The sequence below is a fragment of the Scyliorhinus torazame genome, chromosome 6 (assembly GCF_047496885.1).
Source record: "Scyliorhinus torazame isolate Kashiwa2021f chromosome 6, sScyTor2.1, whole genome shotgun sequence".
Lineage (NCBI taxonomy): Eukaryota > Metazoa > Chordata > Chondrichthyes > Carcharhiniformes > Scyliorhinidae > Scyliorhinus > Scyliorhinus torazame.
In genome coordinates this window covers 101,809,276-101,829,016 of record NC_092712.1, presented here as the reverse complement: position 1 = coordinate 101,829,016, position 19,741 = coordinate 101,809,276, and the positions used below count along the sequence as shown (strand labels likewise).

The window sequence follows — 19,741 nt, the reverse complement described above, 5'->3', positions numbered from 1 at the left end:
CAAATCACATGGGCCTGACTCTGGCCAGGATTTAATATGATTTCACCACTCCCAATTCCAAGATAAGGTTTACTTTAAATTAAAGGAGATAGTTTAAATCATAACTGCCTAGTAAAGTCTCACACACATAACATGCTGCAGAATGACCTCATATTGAAACTCCATCATAGACGGTTGAGGTTGATATTGTTGCAGTTCTCTATTTAGTTACTTGCCTGCTATTTGGCTGAGGAACAGTTTCGATTGACTTTTAAATTATAAAATTTGTAGGGCAACGATTTGGTTGACCAAGGAAGCATTTTAATGCATTTTTTTATTCTTTCATAGAAGGTGGACATTGCTAGTTAGGCCTGCATTTATTGCCCATCCCTAATTGCTCTTGAGCAGATGATGGTGAGCCACCTTCATGAATGGTGCGGTCCATGTGGTAAAGGTATACCAGCAGGCGGCAGGGTAGCACAGTGGTTAGCACTGTTGCTTCACCGTGCCGGGGACCCAGATTCAATTCTCAGCTTGGGTCACTGTCTGTGTGGAGTCTGCACATTCTCTCCATGTCTGTGTGGGTGTCCTCCGGGTGCTCCGGTTTTGACAAGTCCTGAAAGACGTGCTTGTTAAGCGATTAAGCGGTCTGAATTTTCCCTCAGTGTACCCGAACAGTCGCCGGAGTGTGGTAATAATCTTTATTGTCTCAAGTAGGCTTACATTTACACTGCAATGAAGTTACTGTAAAAAGCCACAGTAACTTAATTGCAGTGCTAATGTAAGCCCATTTGTGACACTAATAAAGATTATTATTATTACAATATTGTTCAGAAGGAGGTTTTGAGTAACTATTCCACTGCAACCTATTTCACCATTTGTATTGGTAATATGGACATTCCAAATGTTGATCCTTCTCTGCTAATGGCTCCAACCGTATGAGACACTGATATTATCCATGTTAGCATTCGTCATACTGTCCTTGTCCCTGCTTTCCTCGGTTGGGATTCTTTGCAATGCACGAGGATAGGTTATCTTCGCTTATTTAAATAGCTGCTAAAATCACTGAACTCATAGCAAACAGACTGGAATACTGCTGCCAATCAGAATAAAAGTAGCATGTAAATGTGTAATATTCTAATCCATAGTACCATCTGGCTCTAAAGGTTGAATCACTTTAAAAGAACCTTCGGTACTGTGCCATGGAGCAAACTGCTAAATATTTGAGAAACTTTACAGTTTGTAAACAAAGCAAATATGCACCAAGGTAGTGTTAAGAAAGCTTTTGCTTTCATTTGTAAACATATGGCTCAAAAAACGGCAAAAATATTCCAGGCACCTACATTGTTAAAATAGAATAGTTACTATTTCTGAATGTAAATTCATCATTCACTTTGCCTGAAGGCAGCGTGGCAGGATAAATAAATCAAACCCATAAATAGCTCCTTTATTTCCTTGTGCTGTATATATTATATTGTCTGCACAGTTGAAAAAAACTTTAATGTCTGTTTAATGTTCCATTAATTTGCAGATCGAATCAGGCCAGGACCTACTCAGTTAATGGTATGGCGTTGGGGAGAGTTATAGAACAAAGAGATCTAGGAGTACAGGTTCATAGCTCCTTGAAGGTGGAGTCGCAGGTGGACAGGGTGGTGAAGAAGGCATTCGGCATGCTTGGTTTCATTGGTCAGAACATTGAATATAGGAGTTGGGACGTCTTGTTGAAGTTGTACAAGACATTGGTACGGCCACACTTGGAATACTGTGTGCAGTTCTGGTCACCCTATTATAGAAAGGATATTATTAAACTAGAAAGAGTGCAGAAAAGATTTACTAGGATGTTGCCGGGACTTGATGGTTTGAGTTATAAGGAGAGGCTGGATAGACTGGGACTTTTTTCCCTGGAGCGTAGGAGGCTTAGGGGTGATCTTATAGAGGTCTATAAAATAATGAGGGGCATAGATAAGGTAGATAGTCAACATCTTTTCCCAAAGGTAGGGGAGTCTAAAACTAGAGGGCATAGGTTTAAGGTGAGAGGGGAGAGATTCAGAAGGGCCCAGAGGGGCAATTTCTTCACTCAGAGGGTAGTGAGTGTCTGGAATGGGCTGCCAGAGGTAGTAGTAGAAGCGGGTACAATTGTGTCTTTCAAAAAGCATTTAGATGGTTACATGGGTAAGATGGGTATAGAGGGTTATGGGCCAAGTGCGGGCAACTGGGACTAGCTTAATGGTAAAAAACTGGGCGGCATGGCCTGGTTGGGCCGAAGGGCCTGTTTCCATGCTGTAAACTTCTATGATTCTATGAATACATCTGAAGCCGCAGCAGGCTCCACACTAGTATCTGCATTGTTTTAAAAATAAGCTACTGTTAAAGTGTAATACTATAATACTGTGATAAAAAATAATAAAACGTTAATGAAATACTGGTCATAAGCAGCACAAATTAATGGATCAAGATATGAACAAATAAATTGTATTGGAATAGAAGTTGTGAGGCTGGTCCCAAATTGAGTTGAAAAACTGGAGAAATCAGCATGATCTATCCTAATGTGATTCAGAAATATTTACAAACCTAGTTTAAAGAACATAAAAACTAGGAGCAGGAGTAGGCCATCTGGCCCCTCGAGCCTGCTCCGCCATTCAATGAGATCATGGCTGATCTTTTGTGGACTCAGCTCCACTTTCCCGCCCGAACACCATAACCCTTAATCCCTTTTATTCTTCAAAAAACTATCTATCTTTATCTTAAAAACATTTAATGAAGGAGCCTCAACTGCTTCACTGGGCAAGGAATTCCATAGATTCACAACCCTTTGGGTGAAGAAGTTCCTCCTAAGCTCAGTCCTAAATCTACTTCCCCTTATTTTGAGGCTATGCCCCCAAATATATCCCCCAAATTATAGTTTGTTTAATTCAGTTGTGTGTATCCTACTTACTAGTTTCACAAATTATTTGCAGAAATGACACAAATGTGAAGGAACTTTGACTTTTAGCCAGATGTAATTGGATGGGTTGAAGTTATATCCTGACACTGACTGAGAAACATTCTCCTGTTTGTCTTTGAGGAGAAAGAATAATGAACCAACATTTTGTCGTTTCCTTAACAAGTACACATCAATTTACAAACAGACTCTTCCAGTTTTCCAAACTCTTGAAATTAACCTGTGTGATTAAGCCTCATTGGTTATCACCCAAATTCTTCTTGGGGCTTTGTAAAATACCGTGGGGACAATTCTCCGTATGAAAGATTAAGTGCTGACGCCAGGACTGAATCGCGAGTGCTCTACGTTGACAAAAGTGGTGCTGGGCCCGGAGCAATTCAGGATCCGTTAATGGGCTAGCACTGGCATCACGTAGAACTCGCACAGTTCCAATGCATGCCGTCCCTCAACCCAGCCAAGATGATGGCGCTGGAGCACATCCACCCATTGATGGGTCTGCTGGGGCCAGAGGGTGCTTAGGGGGGTGGCCTAGTGGGACACACACACATGTACCGTGGTTCTAAGTTCCCAGTACGCAGCCACATGGTTGCCTTGCAGGCTGCCGCAATAGCGGTCCGTGCCTGGCCACCCCGACCCCACGGCCCACCTCCTAGCTGCTCCCCGCCACTCCCACTGACGCTGGCGGATGCCCCCGGGCAGTGGCACAACTGTCAGCACACTATTGTGCTGTTGGACAGACAATCTGTACCCCCTCTCGCATCCTCAGCAGCCAAGGTGCCTGTTTTCTGATTTGAAGTACAAGTGAACCTCGCCGTTGGTAACTTCTCCTGACGGAAGTGGAGCATCGAGGAAGGCCAGGAAAATGCCGGGTTGGGTCCGTTAATGATAGCCAATGGCCTTTACTGTACAATGTAAAGGCTGGCGTGTGGTATAGAGCACATTCATGCTGCTGTTGAGGGACCGGAGCATGTCATTCCATTTGACACCCAGTGCCAACCTCGATTTTTGGCTAACGCCAAATTCTCTGCCCGATCGTATTTCACGATTCCGGCGTCACTGGATGGCAAATCCTGCCCCTTAGCTTTCAAGATTTTTGATAGATAGTTGTCTTCTCTTGATGGACTTGGCAAGATACAGCAGTACTTTTCACAGGGCCAGAAATTGTTTTAATTTGCAAAGTAAAATAATGAAAACATTCTTCCAAGAAACTGGAACACTCGACAACAGTATTCATTATTGTCCCTAAGTATTTGTACAAGTATAACTAGACGAATAGAATCATAGAATCATAGAATTTACAGTGCAGAAGGAGGCCATTTGGCCCATCGAGTCTGAACCAGCTCTTGGAAAGAGCACCCTACTTAAGCCCACGCCTCCACCCTATCCCAGTAACCCCAGCTAACTTTTTTGGACACTAAGGGCAATTTATCATGACCAATCCACCTAACCTGCACATCTTTGGACCATGGGAAGAAACCGGAGCACCCGGAGGAAACCCACGCAAAACGAGAAGAACGTGCAGACTCCGCACAGACAGTGACCCAAGCCGGGAATGGAACGTGGGACCCTGGAGTTGTGAAGCAACTGTGCGACCATGCCACCGTAAGGATGTAACTAAGGATGTATCTATGGGTATTTTTAACCGCTTTAGTTTTTTCTGCGTATTTCTGATTGATTTATCAGGTAGGGCTCTCGCGACTTGCATACAATAAACCTCTGCTTTATCCATTTCTGTATTTTTACAAATGGATCAAATCCAATTGCAACAAATAACCTTTAAAAGTTGCTCCCAGTGGCTCAATAAAATTGTTCAGTGAATAGTTATGCTTTACAGACGAAGGGGTGTAATAATTTGTAAATATATTGCTAATTTCATTTGTGAAGATGTTCTGATTAATATGTTGTTTGTGTTATTTATGGAATTGTAATGGTCATTGATTTTAGTTTTCACCTAATGAGGGAGCTAAAAGGTTAATGATAAAAAGCTCATGCTTTCCACAGGAAGCTTCTGCCTGCCAGTTTGGCGCCAAATATGGATTGCCGTATCACGTGGTTGGCAAATGATGGAAATAGGTTGCTAGCAAGTCGGGTGTTAGATGGCCAGACCACATGTAGACACGGGGTCAGGTAGCCAGGTCACTGTGGGGGACCATGGCTACTATCCAGGTGGACCCAGAAGCCCAACTCCAATATTTTCGGGCCCACCCAGTTCCTTACACCAAATCAGGAAAGTCAAGACTGAGCTTTGATGGCTGGATCTTCTGGCCGATGCATTTCGCCGATTGGGCGCCGCCGGTGGTCCTGTTACTGAAACCGGATCAGACGGCTCACCTTTGTGGCGATACGAGTTAACGGTGAACAAGATTTCTCGGTTAGACTGTCACTCGCTGCCCAGGATAGAGGATCTATAAGCTACATTGGCTGGTGGATTGACGTTTACTAAACTCGACATGATTAATGCTTATTTACAGCTATGTTGACGAGGAAGTATGTGACTATCAACACACACGAGGGTCTGTATGAATCCACCTGGCTTCTGTTTGGTGTGTCCACAGCGTGTGTTGTGTTTCATCGTGAAATGGAGGGCATTTTGCGCTGCTTGCCATGTGTTGCTGATGCGACCATCAATTCACACGAGACGGAGAGTTGAAGTGAACAGTGGTTTTAATCAGCTAGAACTGTGCCTGCCTGCGACTGCTCTGTACTGAGTGCCGCCTACAGGCTGCAGATCTATATACCTCCCCTGAGGGGGCGGAGCCATAGACGGAGCCCACAAGGGCACCAACATAATACAATGTAATGTAGTGTAATACAATAGTGGGCCATAGCCGGAGCCCACAAGGGCATCAACATAATACAATGTAATGTAATGTAATACAATGGTGAAAGGTAGCAGTAATACATTCACCACAATTGCCATCTATCTTGATGAATTTTAGATCAAGTGGACCACGGAGGAGGAGCATCTGTGGAACTTCGAGGCGGTGCTACAGAGGATCTTCGAGCATGGAGCCCGCATGTGTTGGAAGAAATGCATCTTTTAAAAAATAAATTTATAGTACCTCATTATTTTTTTTCCAATTGAGGTGCAATTTAGCATGGCCAATCCACCTAACCTGCACATCTTTGGGTTGTGGGGGTGAAACCCATGCAGACACGCGGAGAATGTGCAAACTCCACACGGACAGTGACCCAGGGCCGGGATTCTAACCCGAGTCTTCATCGCCATAAGCTGCAGTGCAACATGCCGCCCCTTGGAAGAAATGCATCCTTGACGCTAAGGAGGTTGTGTATTTTTTTGCTACCGGGTCAATCACGAAGGGCTACCCTCAGTAGTGGATAAAGTACAGGCAATAAAGATGGCCCCCGCACCAAGAAATGGCACAGAACTCCGTTCTTTTTTAGGTCTCATCAATTATTACGGGCGTTTCATTCCAAACCTTGTTAGCATTCCTGGCCCTCCTTCATTTGCTGTTGAGGAAGCACCACCCCTGGGTTTGGGGTGTGGTCCAGGCGACGGCCTTTAAGGAGGTAGAACGCCGTTTTACCTCTTCGAAACTGCTGACTATTTTTGATTTGTCCAAACTGTTGTATGTGACATGTGACACCTCACCATATGACATAGGAGCAGTCTTGTCCCATCGTACGGGTGACAGCCATGACCGTCCAATCGCGTTTGCCTCCCTGATGGCTCCCGAGAAAAAACAAGCCCAGATTGAGAAGGAGGGCCTGGTTATGGTTTTGGTGAAAAACATTTTCATCAATACATTTACGGTTGCCACTTTGTCATCATAACGGACCATAAGCTGCTACTTGGCTTCTTTCGTAAGGGCAAGGCTGCCCCACCGATAGCGTCTGCATGGATCCAACACTTGGCTTTGCTACAGCCGCATAGGAGCACTCTTTGAACGCTGTCCAGGGTTTCAAATTGCAAATGTGGATGCTTATAGTTGTTTTCCCCTGCTGGTTGTGGCCTCTGACCCACCCATGGCAGACAAAGTCATCACGGTCCTGAACCTTCATAGAGGACTACTCCGCGAGTGGTCACAGACCAATCCTGTGCTGGCTAAGGTGTGTCAGCTGGTGTTGCATGGTGGCACTGGCAACAGCTTCCAGGAGACTTGAAGGCATTTCCTCCTAAATTCTCAGAATTGACGATGGAAGACGGTATCCTCCTATGTGGCACGAAGGTCAATGTCCCTGTCCAAGGGCAAGCTTTAGTTTTGAAGGATTTTCATGTCAGCATCCTGGAGTATCCAAGATGAAGATGTTGGCCAGAAGCTACGTTTTGTGGCCAGGGTTGGACGGGCCTTTCAAGGCATCGGCCCAGGACTGCCCTGTTTGTCAGGAACATCGGAAGCTTTCTGCGGCACCTTGGGTGTGGCTGGATTGTTCTTGGGCTCGCAGCCATGTGGATATTGCTGGTCCTTTTTTGGGGTTGATATTTCTGATCTTGGTGTACTCCCACTCAAAGTGGCTGGAGGTTCACAAGATGATTTCCATCACACTCCAAATGACCATAGAGCGTCTGCGTACTTCTTTTTCAGTCCATGATATACCCAAGATGCTCGTCACTGATAATGGATCCTCTTTTCGAGTGAAGATTTGCCGCTTTTGCAAAGCACAACGGGATTCCCCATGTCTGCACCATCCCTTATCACCTGGCGTTGAATGGGTTAACCGAGACAGCTGTATAGGCAGTAAAAAGGGGGCTGAAGAAGCAGACAGTGGGCTTGATGGATACCCAGCTGGCAGAATTCCTGTTTTCACACAGGGCCACTCCTCACGTGATGACTGGGGTAGCCCCGGCCGAGCTGTTAATGGGTCGACAACTTTGGATGCGACTGTGTTTGCTGATGCAGCACATTGGAGCTAAGGTTCGCCATAGCCAAGAATCGCAAGGGCGTTGCCCGGCTCGGATCGGCCTCTTCAACGCTTTGCGCACAACAAAGCAGTCTATGGTCGTATCTTTGCCAAAGGTGCTCGCTGGCTCTCTGGGATCATCGTCTGTCAATCAGGTCCTGATCTTACGAGGTTCATGTTCGGGGACAGCTTATGCGACGACTCCTGGATCATATCTGCTCCCGGTGGCCTTTTCTTCGCCAGGTCCAGCAGCAGACCTCTTCTTCTAATCCTCTGGTCCCATTGCCGCTGTGGCATGCTGTTGCAATACCTTTATTTTCCCATGACGCAGACGTGCTTGACGTCCTGTCCTCAGACTCTGACATGGGGACGCAAATATCTGGGATCTCCGATGCTGACTTCATGGTTCCATCGCCCACTGCTGGTGATCTGCCTAGACGTTCCTGCCGAAAACGTTGTTTTCCGGCAAGATATAGGTCAGCTGATCCTACCCCTCTGCTCGACGGCGACTTGCCAGAGCCAAAATGTCTGCTTCATCTGACTGCTGCAAGTGCTGCACCGGTTTCTCCTTCTTTTTCTTTGTCAACGATTTTTGCAACTGTGTTGTCTTCTCCTCATCACCGTCTTCTGAGGGGGTCTTTGGACTTTGTGGGGGCTGGGGGAAGGAATGTAATAACCGGCACAGGACAGGACATACAGTGTGGGGATGATTGCTTTCCCTGTGCTCCTTGAGGAGTGCTTCAACTTGATGAAAGTTCTCTGCTGTCATTTAAGAACTGAAAGCCGCACAAATACATTTTAAATCATGCATTACATTTGTTTTTAAAATGCTCTAAAGCTATTCATCAATGGTTAGAGATATGTGACCAAAATATTCTGATTTTGCAAGGTAAACCTGGGATAGGCTATACCACTTGCTGTTGTCACCAAACTATTTCCAGTAAACTATCTTGAATGCATTTCATGAACTTGTCCCACACTGCAAATTTGGTTTGCCAAATCTATGTGAAGATTCAAATGCCTCATGATTATTGTATTATTCATATCACATGTACATCTATTTTCCTGATTTGTACATTGCCTGACACGATCACAGAGATTAAGGGGTTTAGAAACTATTTTTATCATTGCTTTCAGTCCCTTTACTCATTTTGACTCTAAGATTCTTTCTCTCTACTGAATTTACCCAATCCTATATATCAGGGCTATCTCTTCCCCTTCTCTTCGAAACCTCGTATCCTGGAATATTTAGAAATCATTCTTGTTGAATCTGTAACCACATCTCCATAATAGCGACTTTGGATCAAACCCAATAATTTCTTTCTATGTTGTTAATTGACTTATTTTATTGTAAATGCTTTGTGCATTTAGATATTGGGTATGAGGCATTACCTTTCCATGGATTGCCACCTTGCCATGAGAACTCTTCAAAGAACTCCTAAACCATGAAACAATTTTGTAGATGAAGACGTGTTCGAGGAAATCTCCCAACTCCCCCATCAAAGATGATCTTGGACTCCCACCAAGTGTGGATTAAATTGAAGCCGCTGTTAAACACATGAAGAATGGAAAAGCTGGGCCTTCCGGTTGCGGCTGTGCGGAGCTAAGCCGCATGATTCGGCAGCTCCAGCTAATACGGACTTTCGGGCTCATTGGAGGAGCCCCAACGGAATTTCTTTTGACGACAACCCGTGGGGAAGTGAAGAGAAAGGTCCCCCTCCAACTTTTATGGACCGGACCAGAAGTGCAACGGCCAAAAAAGTGGCATTGGAGCAGCGGGAGAAGCGAGGGAAAAAAATCAAAATGGCGGTGGCCGGGGACAAAGCGGAGTGCGGGCCGGAGCTGCAGGAATTCATCAAGCGCTGCTTCGAGGAGCTGCGCAAGGAGATGCTGGCGCCTATGCTGGCGGTAATTGAAGGACTAGGGATAACCTAGAAGGCCCATGAGGTGAAGATTCAGGAGGTACAGAAAAAAGTCAGTGAGAATGAGGACGAGCTCTTGGGCCTGGCGGTGAGAGTGGAGTGGCACGAGGCGCTACACAAGAGGTGGGCGGGAAGACTCGAAGACCTGGAGAACAGGTCGAGGAGAAAGAATTTGCGGATCCTGGGTCTCCCAGAAGGAGTGGAGGGGGCCGATGCCATGGCATACGCGGGTACGATGATCGGGGCGATGATGGGCGCGGAGGCCCCTTCGAGGTCGCTGGAGCTGGACGGGGCACACCGGGTGCTGGCGAGGAAGCGCAAGGCAAATGAGCCGCCAACGGCGATGGTGGTGAGATTTCACCGGTTCACGGACAGAGAGAGGGCCCTGAAATGGGCCAAGAAGGAGCGGAGCAGCAAGTGGGACAATGCAGAGATCCGAATATACCTGGACTGGAGCACGGAGGTTGCAAAGCGGAGAGTGGGTTTCAACCAGGCCAAAGCGGTGCTGCACCGGAAAGGAGTGAAATTTGGAATGCTGCAGCCAGCGCGATTGTGGGTCACATACAATGACCAACACTACTACTTCGAAACGCCTGAAGAGGCGTGGACCTTCATACAAACTGAAAGGTTGGACTCTAACTGAGGGTTTGTGAGGGTGGGGGGGATGTTTGAGGGTTGATGTGTGATGGTTGTTGTATATAGGGGGTCAATCACGTGCAGGAAATGCTACATGGGCTGGGGGAGAGAGACAAGGCCGCGACAGGAGCTGTGCCAGAGGGGGCGGGGCAGGCTTTGGAAAGCGCGGTTTTTTTCCCCGCGCGCTGGAAGAAAGGCGGGAAGGGGAACGAAGGAACGCATATTGATTGGGAGGCTCCCACACGGGGGGGGTCAAAGGGACGGCGGGGGAAGCCGGGGTCAGCAGGTGTCAGCTGACTTACGGGAGTGACATGGGGGGAGCAAAAAAGCTAGACAGGGCTCTAGCGGGGGGGGGGGGTGAGGGGTGGGGGGGGGGGGGAAAGGGTTGCTGCTGCACTGGCCGAAAGGGAAGGGGACATAGAAGAGGTGGTCGGGACGGAGGTCCCCCGGCTGGGGGACTGGAGGGTGAGGGAGACGCGGACACGGGACTGGCCCTGAAAAGGAGATGGCTAGTCGGCGGGGGTGGGGGGGGATGGGGGGGGGGGTGGGGGGGGGGTGGGGGTGGGGGGGGTGGGTGGGGGGGTGGGTGGGGGGGGTGGGGGGGGTGGGGGTGGGGGCGGGGGGGGTGGGGGTGGGGGGGTGGGGGTGGGGGGGTGGGGGTGGGGGGGTGGGGGCGGGGGGGGGGGGTGAGAGCCCCTCCAATCCGGCTGATAACGTGGAACGTGAGGGGCCTGAATGGGCCGGTGAAGAGGGCTCGAGTGTTTGCGCACTTGAATGGACTGAAGGCAGACGTGGCTATGCTCCAAGAGACACACCTGAAGGTGGCGGACCAGGTCAGGTCAAGAAGGGGATGGGTAGCACTGGTATTTCACTCGGGACTGGACGCGAAGAATAGAGGGGTGGCAATATTGGTGGGAAAGCATGTGTCATTTGAGGCCAAGACTATCGTAGTGGATAATGGAGGGTGATATGTAATGCTGAGCGGTAGGTTGCGAGGGACGTGGGTGGTGTTGGTAAATGTATACGCCCTGAACTGGGATGATGCTGGATTCATGAAGCGCATGTTGGGGCGCATTCCGGACCTGGAGGTAGGAGGCCTGATAATGGGAGGGGACTTCAATACAGTGCTGGACCCAGCACTGGACCGCTCCAGATCAAGGACTGGAAAGAGGCCGGCGGCAGCCAAGGCGGTGATCAGGGGAGAGCTAATCTCCATCAGGGCTCACAGGGAGAAGACAGAGGGCATGGAAAGGGCGAGGTTAGTGGGGGAGATTTTGAGAGTGGACAGGAGATACGCAGAGGCCCCGGAGGAAAGATTACTTGGGGAAAGACGACGGCTCCAGACGGAGTTTGACCTGTTGACCACAGGGAAGGCAGAGGCACAGTGGAGGAAGGTGCAGGGGCGACCTACGAGTATAGGGAGAAGGCTAGTCGGATGCTGGAACACCAGCTCCGTAAGAGGATGGCAGCGAGGGAAATAGGGGGAATCAAAGATGGAAGGGGAGCCACGGTTTGGAGTGCGACGAAAATAAACGAGGTATTCACGGCCTTCTATGAAGAGCTGTACAGATCCCAGCCCCCAGCGGGGGAAGAGGGGATGGGACGATTTCTAGACCAACTGAGATTCCCGAGGGTGGAGGAGCAAGAGGTGGCTGGTTTGGGGGGCACCAATTGGGTTGGAGGAGCTGAGCAAGGGTTGGGGAGTATGCAGGTGGGGAAGGCCCCGGGGCCGGACGGGTTCCCGGTGGAGTTCGACAGAAAGTACGTAGACCTGTTGGCCCCGCTACTAGTGAGGACCTTTAACGAGGCAAGAGAGGAGGGGACCCTGCCCCCGACAATGTCGGAAGCGACAGTTTCTTTGATCCTAAAGTGGGACAAGGATCCACTGCAATGTGGATCGTACAGGCCGATCTCGCTTCTCAATGTGGACGCTAAGTTGTTGGCAAAAGTGCTGGCCACAAGGATTGTGGACTGTGTCCCGGAAGTGATCCATGAGGACCAGACGGGATTTGTAAAGGGCAGGCAATTAAACACTAATGTGCGGCAGCTCTTAAACGTGATAATGATGCCATCGGAGGAGGGAGAGGCAGAGATAGTGGCAGCTTTGGATGCGGAAAAGGCCTTTGACCGAGTGGAGTGGGAGTACCTCTGGGAGGTGCTGCGTAGGTTTGGGTTCGGCGGAGGGTTTATCAGCTGGATTAAGCTCCTTTACAGAGCCCCGGTGGCGAGTGTAGTGACGAACCGGCGGAGGACAGAGTACTTTCGGCTGTACCCCCCTGTTGTTTGCATTGGCGATCGAACCCTTGGCCATGTCATTAAGGGAGTCTAATAAATGGAGGGGGGTGGTCCGAGGAGGAGAAGAGCTATATGCGGATGACCTGTTGCTGTGCATGGCGGATCCAATGGAGGGGATGGTGGAGGTCATGCAGACTCTAAGGGAGTTTGGGGAGTTTTCGGGCTATAAGCTCAATGTAGGGAAGAGTGAGCTCTTTGTATTGCAGGCAGGGGACCAAGAAAGAGGGATAGGAGTCCTCCCGCTGAGGAGGATGGCGGGGAGTTTTCGGTATCTGGGGATCCAGATAGCCAGGAGTTGGGGGCCCCCACATAAACTGAATCTGACGAGGTTGGTGGACCAAATGGAGGAGGACTTCAAAAGATGGGACATGTTACCGCTCTCGGTGGCGGGTCGAGTGCAGTCGGTCAAAATGGTGGTCCTTCCAAGGTTTCTGTTTGTGTTTCAGTGCCTTCCCATCGTGATCACCAAGGGCTTTTTCAAGAGAGTAGGTAGGAGTATTATGGGGTTTGTTTGGGCGAATAAGACCCCGAGGGTAAGGAGAGGGTTCCTGGAACGCAGTAGAGACCAAGGAGGGTTGGCGCTGCCAAACCTAGGGAGCTACTACTGGGCAGCAAATGTGGCGATGATCCGCAAGTGGGTTATGGAGGAAGAGGGGGCGGCATGGAAGAGGATGGAGATGTCGTCCTGTAAAGGAACGGGCCTGGGGGCGTTGGTGACGGCACCGCTGCCGTTCTCGCCGTCAAAGTATACCACGAGCCCGGTGGTGGCGGAAACGTTAAGGATCTGGGGTCAGTGGAGACGGCACAGGGGTGCAGTGGGAGCCTCGGTGTGGTCCCCGATCAGGGGTAACCACCGGTTTGTCCCGGGGAAGATGGACGGGGTTTCCAGAGCTGGAATCGGGCGGGGATTAGAAGAATGGGGGACCTGTTCATTGACGGGACATTTGCGAGCCTAGGGGCACTGGAGGAGAAGTTTGAGTTACCCCCGGGAAATGCCTTTAGATATATGCAGGTGAGGACGTTTGTGAGGCAACAGGTCAGGGACTTCCCGTAGCTCCCGGCACAAGAAATTCAAGACAGGGTGATCTCGGGTGTATGGGTCGGGGAGGGCAAGGTGTCGGCAATACACCAGGAGATGAAAGAAGAGGGGGAAGCGCTAGTGGAAGAGTTGAAGGGTAAATGGGAGGAGGAGCTGGGGCAGGAGATCGAGGAAGGTCTGTGGGCTGATGCCCTAGGTAGGGTTAATTCCTCCTCCTCGTGTGCCAGGCTCAGCCTGATACAATTTAAGGTGGTTGACAGAGCTCCCTTGACGGGGGCGAGGTTGAGCAGGTTCTTTGGGGTAGAGGACAGATGTGGAAGGGAGCCCGGCGAAACATGTCCATATGTTTTGGTCATGCCCGGCACTGGAGGGGTTCTGGAGAGGAGTGGCGGGAGCAATATCTCAGGTGGTGAAAGTCCGGGTGAAGCCAAGCTGGGGGCTAGCAATATTTGGAGTAGTGGACGAGCTGGGAGTGCAGGAGGCGAAAGAGGCCGGCATTCTGGCCTTTGCGTCCCTAGTAGCCCGGCGAAGGATCTTGCTAATGTGGAAGGAGGCGAAGCCCCCTAGCGTGGAGGCCTGGATAAACGACATGGCTGGGTTCATAAAGCTGGAGAGGATTAAGTTTGCCTTGAGAGGGTCTGCACAGGGGTTCTACAGGCAGTGGCAACTGTTCCTAGACTATCTCGCGGAGCGTTAGAGGAAGGTCGGTCAGCAGCAGCAGCAACCCGGGGGGGGGACGGGGGGGGGACGGGGGGACGGGGGACGGGGGGGGACGGGGGACGGGGGACGGGGGGGGGGGGGGGGGGACGGGGGGGGGGGGGGGGACGGGGGGGGGGGGACGGGGGGGGGGGGGGACGGGGGGGGGGGGGGCGGGGACGGGGGGACGGGACGGGGGGACGGGGGGGGGGGACGTCCTGGGAAGGGGGGGAGGGGAAGGGGGGATTGCTGGGGGGGGTGGATGAGCAAGAGATAACATGAAGGGCTGGGGAAACTGGCACGTGCGGGAGAGAGCCAGTGTATAAAGCTATGTAAATATCATAGAATTTACAGTGCAGAAGGAGGCCATTTTGCCCATCGAGTCTGCACCGGCTCTTGGAAAGAGCACCCTACCCAAGGTCAACACCTCCACCCTATCCCCATAACCCAGTAACCCCACCCAACACTAAGGGCAATTTTGGACACTAAGGGCAATTTAGCATGGCCAATCCACCTAACCTGCACATCTTTGGACTGTGGGAGGAAACCGGAGCACCCGGAGGAAACCCACGCACACACGGGGAGGATGTGCAGACTCCGCATAGACAGTGACCGAAGCCGGAATCGAACCTGGGACCCTGGAGCTGTGAAGCAATTGAGCTATCCACAATGCTACCGTGCTGCCCTTAGTGTTGGATATACCATTTTCTCATGTATATATCTTGCTCAGTGCGATTTCTTGTTATTTTGTTACGGGGGTGGGGTTATTGTTTGTAAGGGAGAAAAATTGTGTTGTTAAAAAACTTTAATAAATATATTTTTTTTAAAAAGAAGAATGTAAAAGCTGCAGGAGTGGACGGGGATTCCAACAGGGATTTTCAAACTTGGAGAAGGTGAAATCACCCGTCATCTCCATCTGCTGTTATTGAAAATCTGGGGACAGAAAAGAAATCCCTGCTGACCTCAGGTATGCCGTCATCGCCACCATCTTCAAGAAAGGAGACAAAGCGGACTGTGGGAACTACTGAGGAATCTCCCTACTCTCCATTGGCAGGAGGATCATTGCCGGAATCCTCGCTAGCCGCCTTCCCCCAGTCTCTGAAGAACTCCTTCCAGAATGCCAGTGTGGCTTCCGACCAAACGGTGGAACAGCGGACATGATTTTCATTACTCGGCAATTTCAACAGAAATGTCTGGAGCAATATCAACCTCTCTACATGGCCTTTTTTGATCTGACCAAGGCTTTTGACTCAAGTCAATCAGGAAGCACTTTCAAAGAACCTGTCAAAGGCTGGCTTCTCAGAGAAATTAACCAACATCCTTCGACTCCTCCACGACAAGATGTTGGTGACAGTCCTCACCGACTGAAATATGATAGAAATCTTTGAGGTCAAGCAGGGATGTGTCATCATCCCACCCTTTTCGCCATCTTCATCACAACCATTCTTCACCTTGTCAAGAGCAAACTTCCCAATGGAATGGACATCATCTACATAGAATCATTGCAGAAGGAAACCATTCAGCCCATCGAGTCTGTACCGAGCCTCTGAAAGAGCACTCTACCTGGGCCCACACCCCTACCCTATCCCCATAATTCAGTAACCCCACCTACCCTTTTGGGACACTAGGGGGAAATTTAGCACGGCCAATCCACCTAACCTGCACATCATTGGACTGTGGGAGGAAACCGGGCACCCGGTAAAAATCCATACAGACATGGTGTCATGAGAATGTCGCTTTAAGAAATGTTTGACTGCTCATGTTACTGCAGTGATGTCAGAGTGTGGGTGAAGCTGAGCTCTGGTTCTGCTTTTTAGTTTCACTTTGAGAAAAGCTTGGGTGTGTCTCTGTCTTTTTGGTTTCGTTTTTCAGTGTGTTGCAGCTGAAGTCAGCCAAAGCAGCTATACTGTTGTGCTCTCTGCCATGAAGGACTATCTCTTGATCATTTGGTGAATTCAGAAATATAAATGTTTTCAGTAGTTAATGTAAACTCTGATGTGCTTTTGTTTAAAGGTTTGTTAAGTCTTCTGGGTGAAAAGGACAGCATACCGATTACTTAGTGTTGTATTCTTTGGGGGGTGTATTTGATTTACTGGTTGCTAAGATGTTCACTGTTTGTTTTAGAAAGGTTAACTTGAGTTCATAGAATAAACATTGTTTTGCTTTAAAAAATACTTTCCATTTCTGCTGTACCATACCTGTAAAGTGAGCCATGTGCTCCCCATACCACAATCTATTAAAAGTTGTGGGTCAGGTGAACTCCATGATACACTTTGGTATTCTCTAAACCCTGACCCATAACAATGGGGAGAAAGTGTAAACGCCACACAGTTACCCGAGGACGGAATCAAACCCGGTTCCTGATGCTGTGAGGCAGCAGTGCTAACCAGGATGGACGGAAAACTTTTCAACCTCAACCAGTTGAAATCGAAGAAGAAAATGACACTCACACAGAACTTCATTATGTGGATGACATTGCCATAACTGCTCTCTCAGAAGAGAAACTCCAAGCTATGCTTGATGTCTTCACGGAAGCATACCGAAGAATCGATTTCAGCCTCACCTCAAGACTCAAGTCCTTTACCAACTTGCCCCAGAGAAAGATCCAGTCTCTCCTCCTGAGATCAAAAGTGTAACCCTCCCACATGTGGAACATTTCCCTCACATGGGGAGCCACCTTTCACCTGAGGCTGACATTGATATGATGATCCAACTTCGTATCCAATCTGTGATGCCGCCTTTGGACACCTAAGGGTGAGAGTCTTTGATATCCGTGACATCTATGCTGACTCTAAGGTCTTTGTGTACAAGACAGTCATCCTCCCAACCTTTCATACGGCTCGGAAACCTTGACTACGCACAAACGCCACCTCAAGGACCTGGAGAGGTACCATCAATGCTGTCTGAGACAGATTCTCCACATCAGCTTGGAGGACAGATGTACTAACATCAGCATCTTTGAAAGTGCCAAGACCACCAGCATCAAGGCCATAATCATTCAAAACCAACTCCGCTGGGCCGGTCATGTGCTTAGAATGCCAGAGTCCAGGTTGCCAAAGCAAGTCTTCTTCATCCAATTCAAGGAAGTCACCTGAACTAGAGGAGGATAAAGGAAGCGTTTCAAAGGCACCTTGAAGGCTTTCCTCTAGAAATGCAACATAGACGTTAACCCTTGCTCAGAAGAAACCTACCTGGAGGAACCTCCTGATTCAAGGGACACAATTCTTCGAGAACACCTGACACCAAGAGTAGGCCCAGAAAAGGAGCCGGAGAAAGGAACACCTGCGATCTCAAGTCCAAGGACCAATCCAGCTCCCGGAAACATCTGCCAAGTATGCGGTCGAAGATGTGGCTCTAGGATACGGCACATCAGCCACGCAAGGACCCACAGAACCCATGACCAGTGACACGGAGTTTCTTAGGTGGACAATCATACTCATTAGCGAGCAATTGCCAAAGAGAGAAGGTAAAGCATTAAGATAAAAATGTCATCTTTATTCCTATTTTTCAACACCCTATTATTTTGTCCCTTTCTGATACACTCAACTTACTTTTAATGAATTTGGTATCAATTATAACCCTGTCAGGGTCAGCCAGTTTGTGTACAGCAAATTATATTTTTGATTACAGGTGCAGCAAGGAGGCAGGTCCTGAGTCTATATTAACCACAACAGGAATCAAACTCCATGCTGTTGGTGAAAATCTAAATCACATATTAGCCATCTATACTAACCAGCCTCTACAGCAAATGAATTAATGGAGGTGGTGGTGTCATGGTATTGTCACTGGACTAGCAATCCTGAAACCCATGCTAGTGCTCTGGGGTCCCAGATTTGAATCCCATCATGGCAGATGGCGAAATAGTCATGTTGGTAGCGGAAAAATTAGTTGGAAAAGTGCTGGAAACACTGAGCAGCATCTGTGTGACAAGAAACAGAGGTTAAATACAATGAGTTCTAAAAAAGAGTCAGATTGAACTCGAAATGTGAACTCTGTTTTTCTCTCTACAGATGTTGTCAGACCTGCTGAGTCTTTTCAGCACTTTCTGTTTTTGTTTCAGATCTCCAGCGTCTGCAGTATTTTGTTTTTATTATACCACAGATAATTCCTCTGCTCGGCTGCAACGAATGGAATATAAAATATTCAGTTAAATATTGTTAGAAAGGGAGGAAAGCAACAGGGTAAAATAAGGGAATAGAGGAAGAAGTGTGCCAGTGGAACTTGGGAACGGGAGACAATAATGCCCTCGTGAAAATGACTGGTGAGGTAGCTTTTGTCAAAAATATGTGTTGGTCGCTTTTGAAAATCTATTGTTACTTTTTAAAAAGAAATAAAAATGCCTCAATTAAAATAACCACTGAAGTAAAGCAATATGAATCAGTGTTAATATAAAAAAATTAACATTTCCAATGTAAGATTGGGAGAGATGTAAAACGGGCTGATCACGGCAAACACCGGACAGTTGTTTTCACTCGAAAACTAGACTTGGGCTTCTGGGCACCGTGCCATTTGTCTTTCAGATGTTGCTCATATCTGTTCGTTTGCAGGGTTGGCATATATTTTAAAAAGTACACAACTCCACCAACTCAATTTATTTTCACGCGTTCGCAATTTGAGCAGTTTTTGGTATCATGTATAAATGTCACCCATCGACGTTAAGGGGTCCGCTGGCTACTACTGCACAGACAGGTGGAATAAAGGCAGCAGTGTCTTTCCCCACCGCTGGAGTTTCTGAGATGTGTCGCGCGATTATGTTGCAAAATCTCCGGGATTTGGATTCGAGTTTGGAAATGCAAAAATAAAACCCGCGGCGGGGGGGCGGCGAGGACAATAAAATGAAATGCTGTTGAACTCATTGAATTTTTCTTTGTGGATTCAAGCTGAACGATATCAATATAATATAGCAATCATTGTTCATCAGTGTCCCCGATGTTTACCCTGCCCTCCGCCTCGCTGCTTCTCAGGCACTGGTGCAGGCGCCCTGATTTCCCAACATGCTGTGTTTCCATGTGAGACAGAGCGGCTCTTGGCAACCCCACACACCCAGACCTTGGAGCCAGAGCTTGTGGGGGGAGAACGGGGCCCGGGGGCTCGTGCCAGCCACAGAACGCGGCCCGGAGCGAGCAAGAGCGCGCGCTGCGATTGGCGCTCACTCCCGCGGGGCGAGTTCCGGCAGCAAAGTGAGCCAGGGGCGTGTGAGACATAGGAGCGCTCAAAGGGACAGAAGAGCCATTACCGGGGGCGACTGCGACTGCGACTGCAAGGAGGCACGCGCGCACATACACAAATACACACTTCGGAGATGCCGCTCTTTACCGCCAATCCATTCGATCAAGATGTTGGTAAGTCCTGTGGGGGAATATGTAATCC

General features: G+C 48.9%; 1 protein-coding gene across 5 annotated transcripts in view; it reads left to right on the top strand.

Annotated features, from left to right (window-relative positions):
* The window catches only part of stam (signal transducing adaptor molecule (SH3 domain and ITAM motif) 1), a 156,579-nt gene that overhangs the window by 14,193 nt on the left and 122,645 nt on the right, over window positions 1-19,741 (top strand). For 3 of the 5 annotated variants that reach the window (XM_072508580.1, XM_072508577.1, XM_072508578.1), the window contains exon 1: window positions 19,326-19,713. The exons of 1 other annotated variant lie outside the window; for it this stretch is intronic. In XM_072508580.1, the coding sequence (XP_072364681.1) occupies window positions 19,674-19,713 (40 nt within the window). In that variant the 5' untranslated portion in view covers window positions 19,326-19,673. Of the gene's footprint in view, window positions 1-19,313; window positions 19,714-19,741 lie in introns of those variants that run through there. One more of the 5 variants, XM_072508581.1, reaches the window with a different exon arrangement.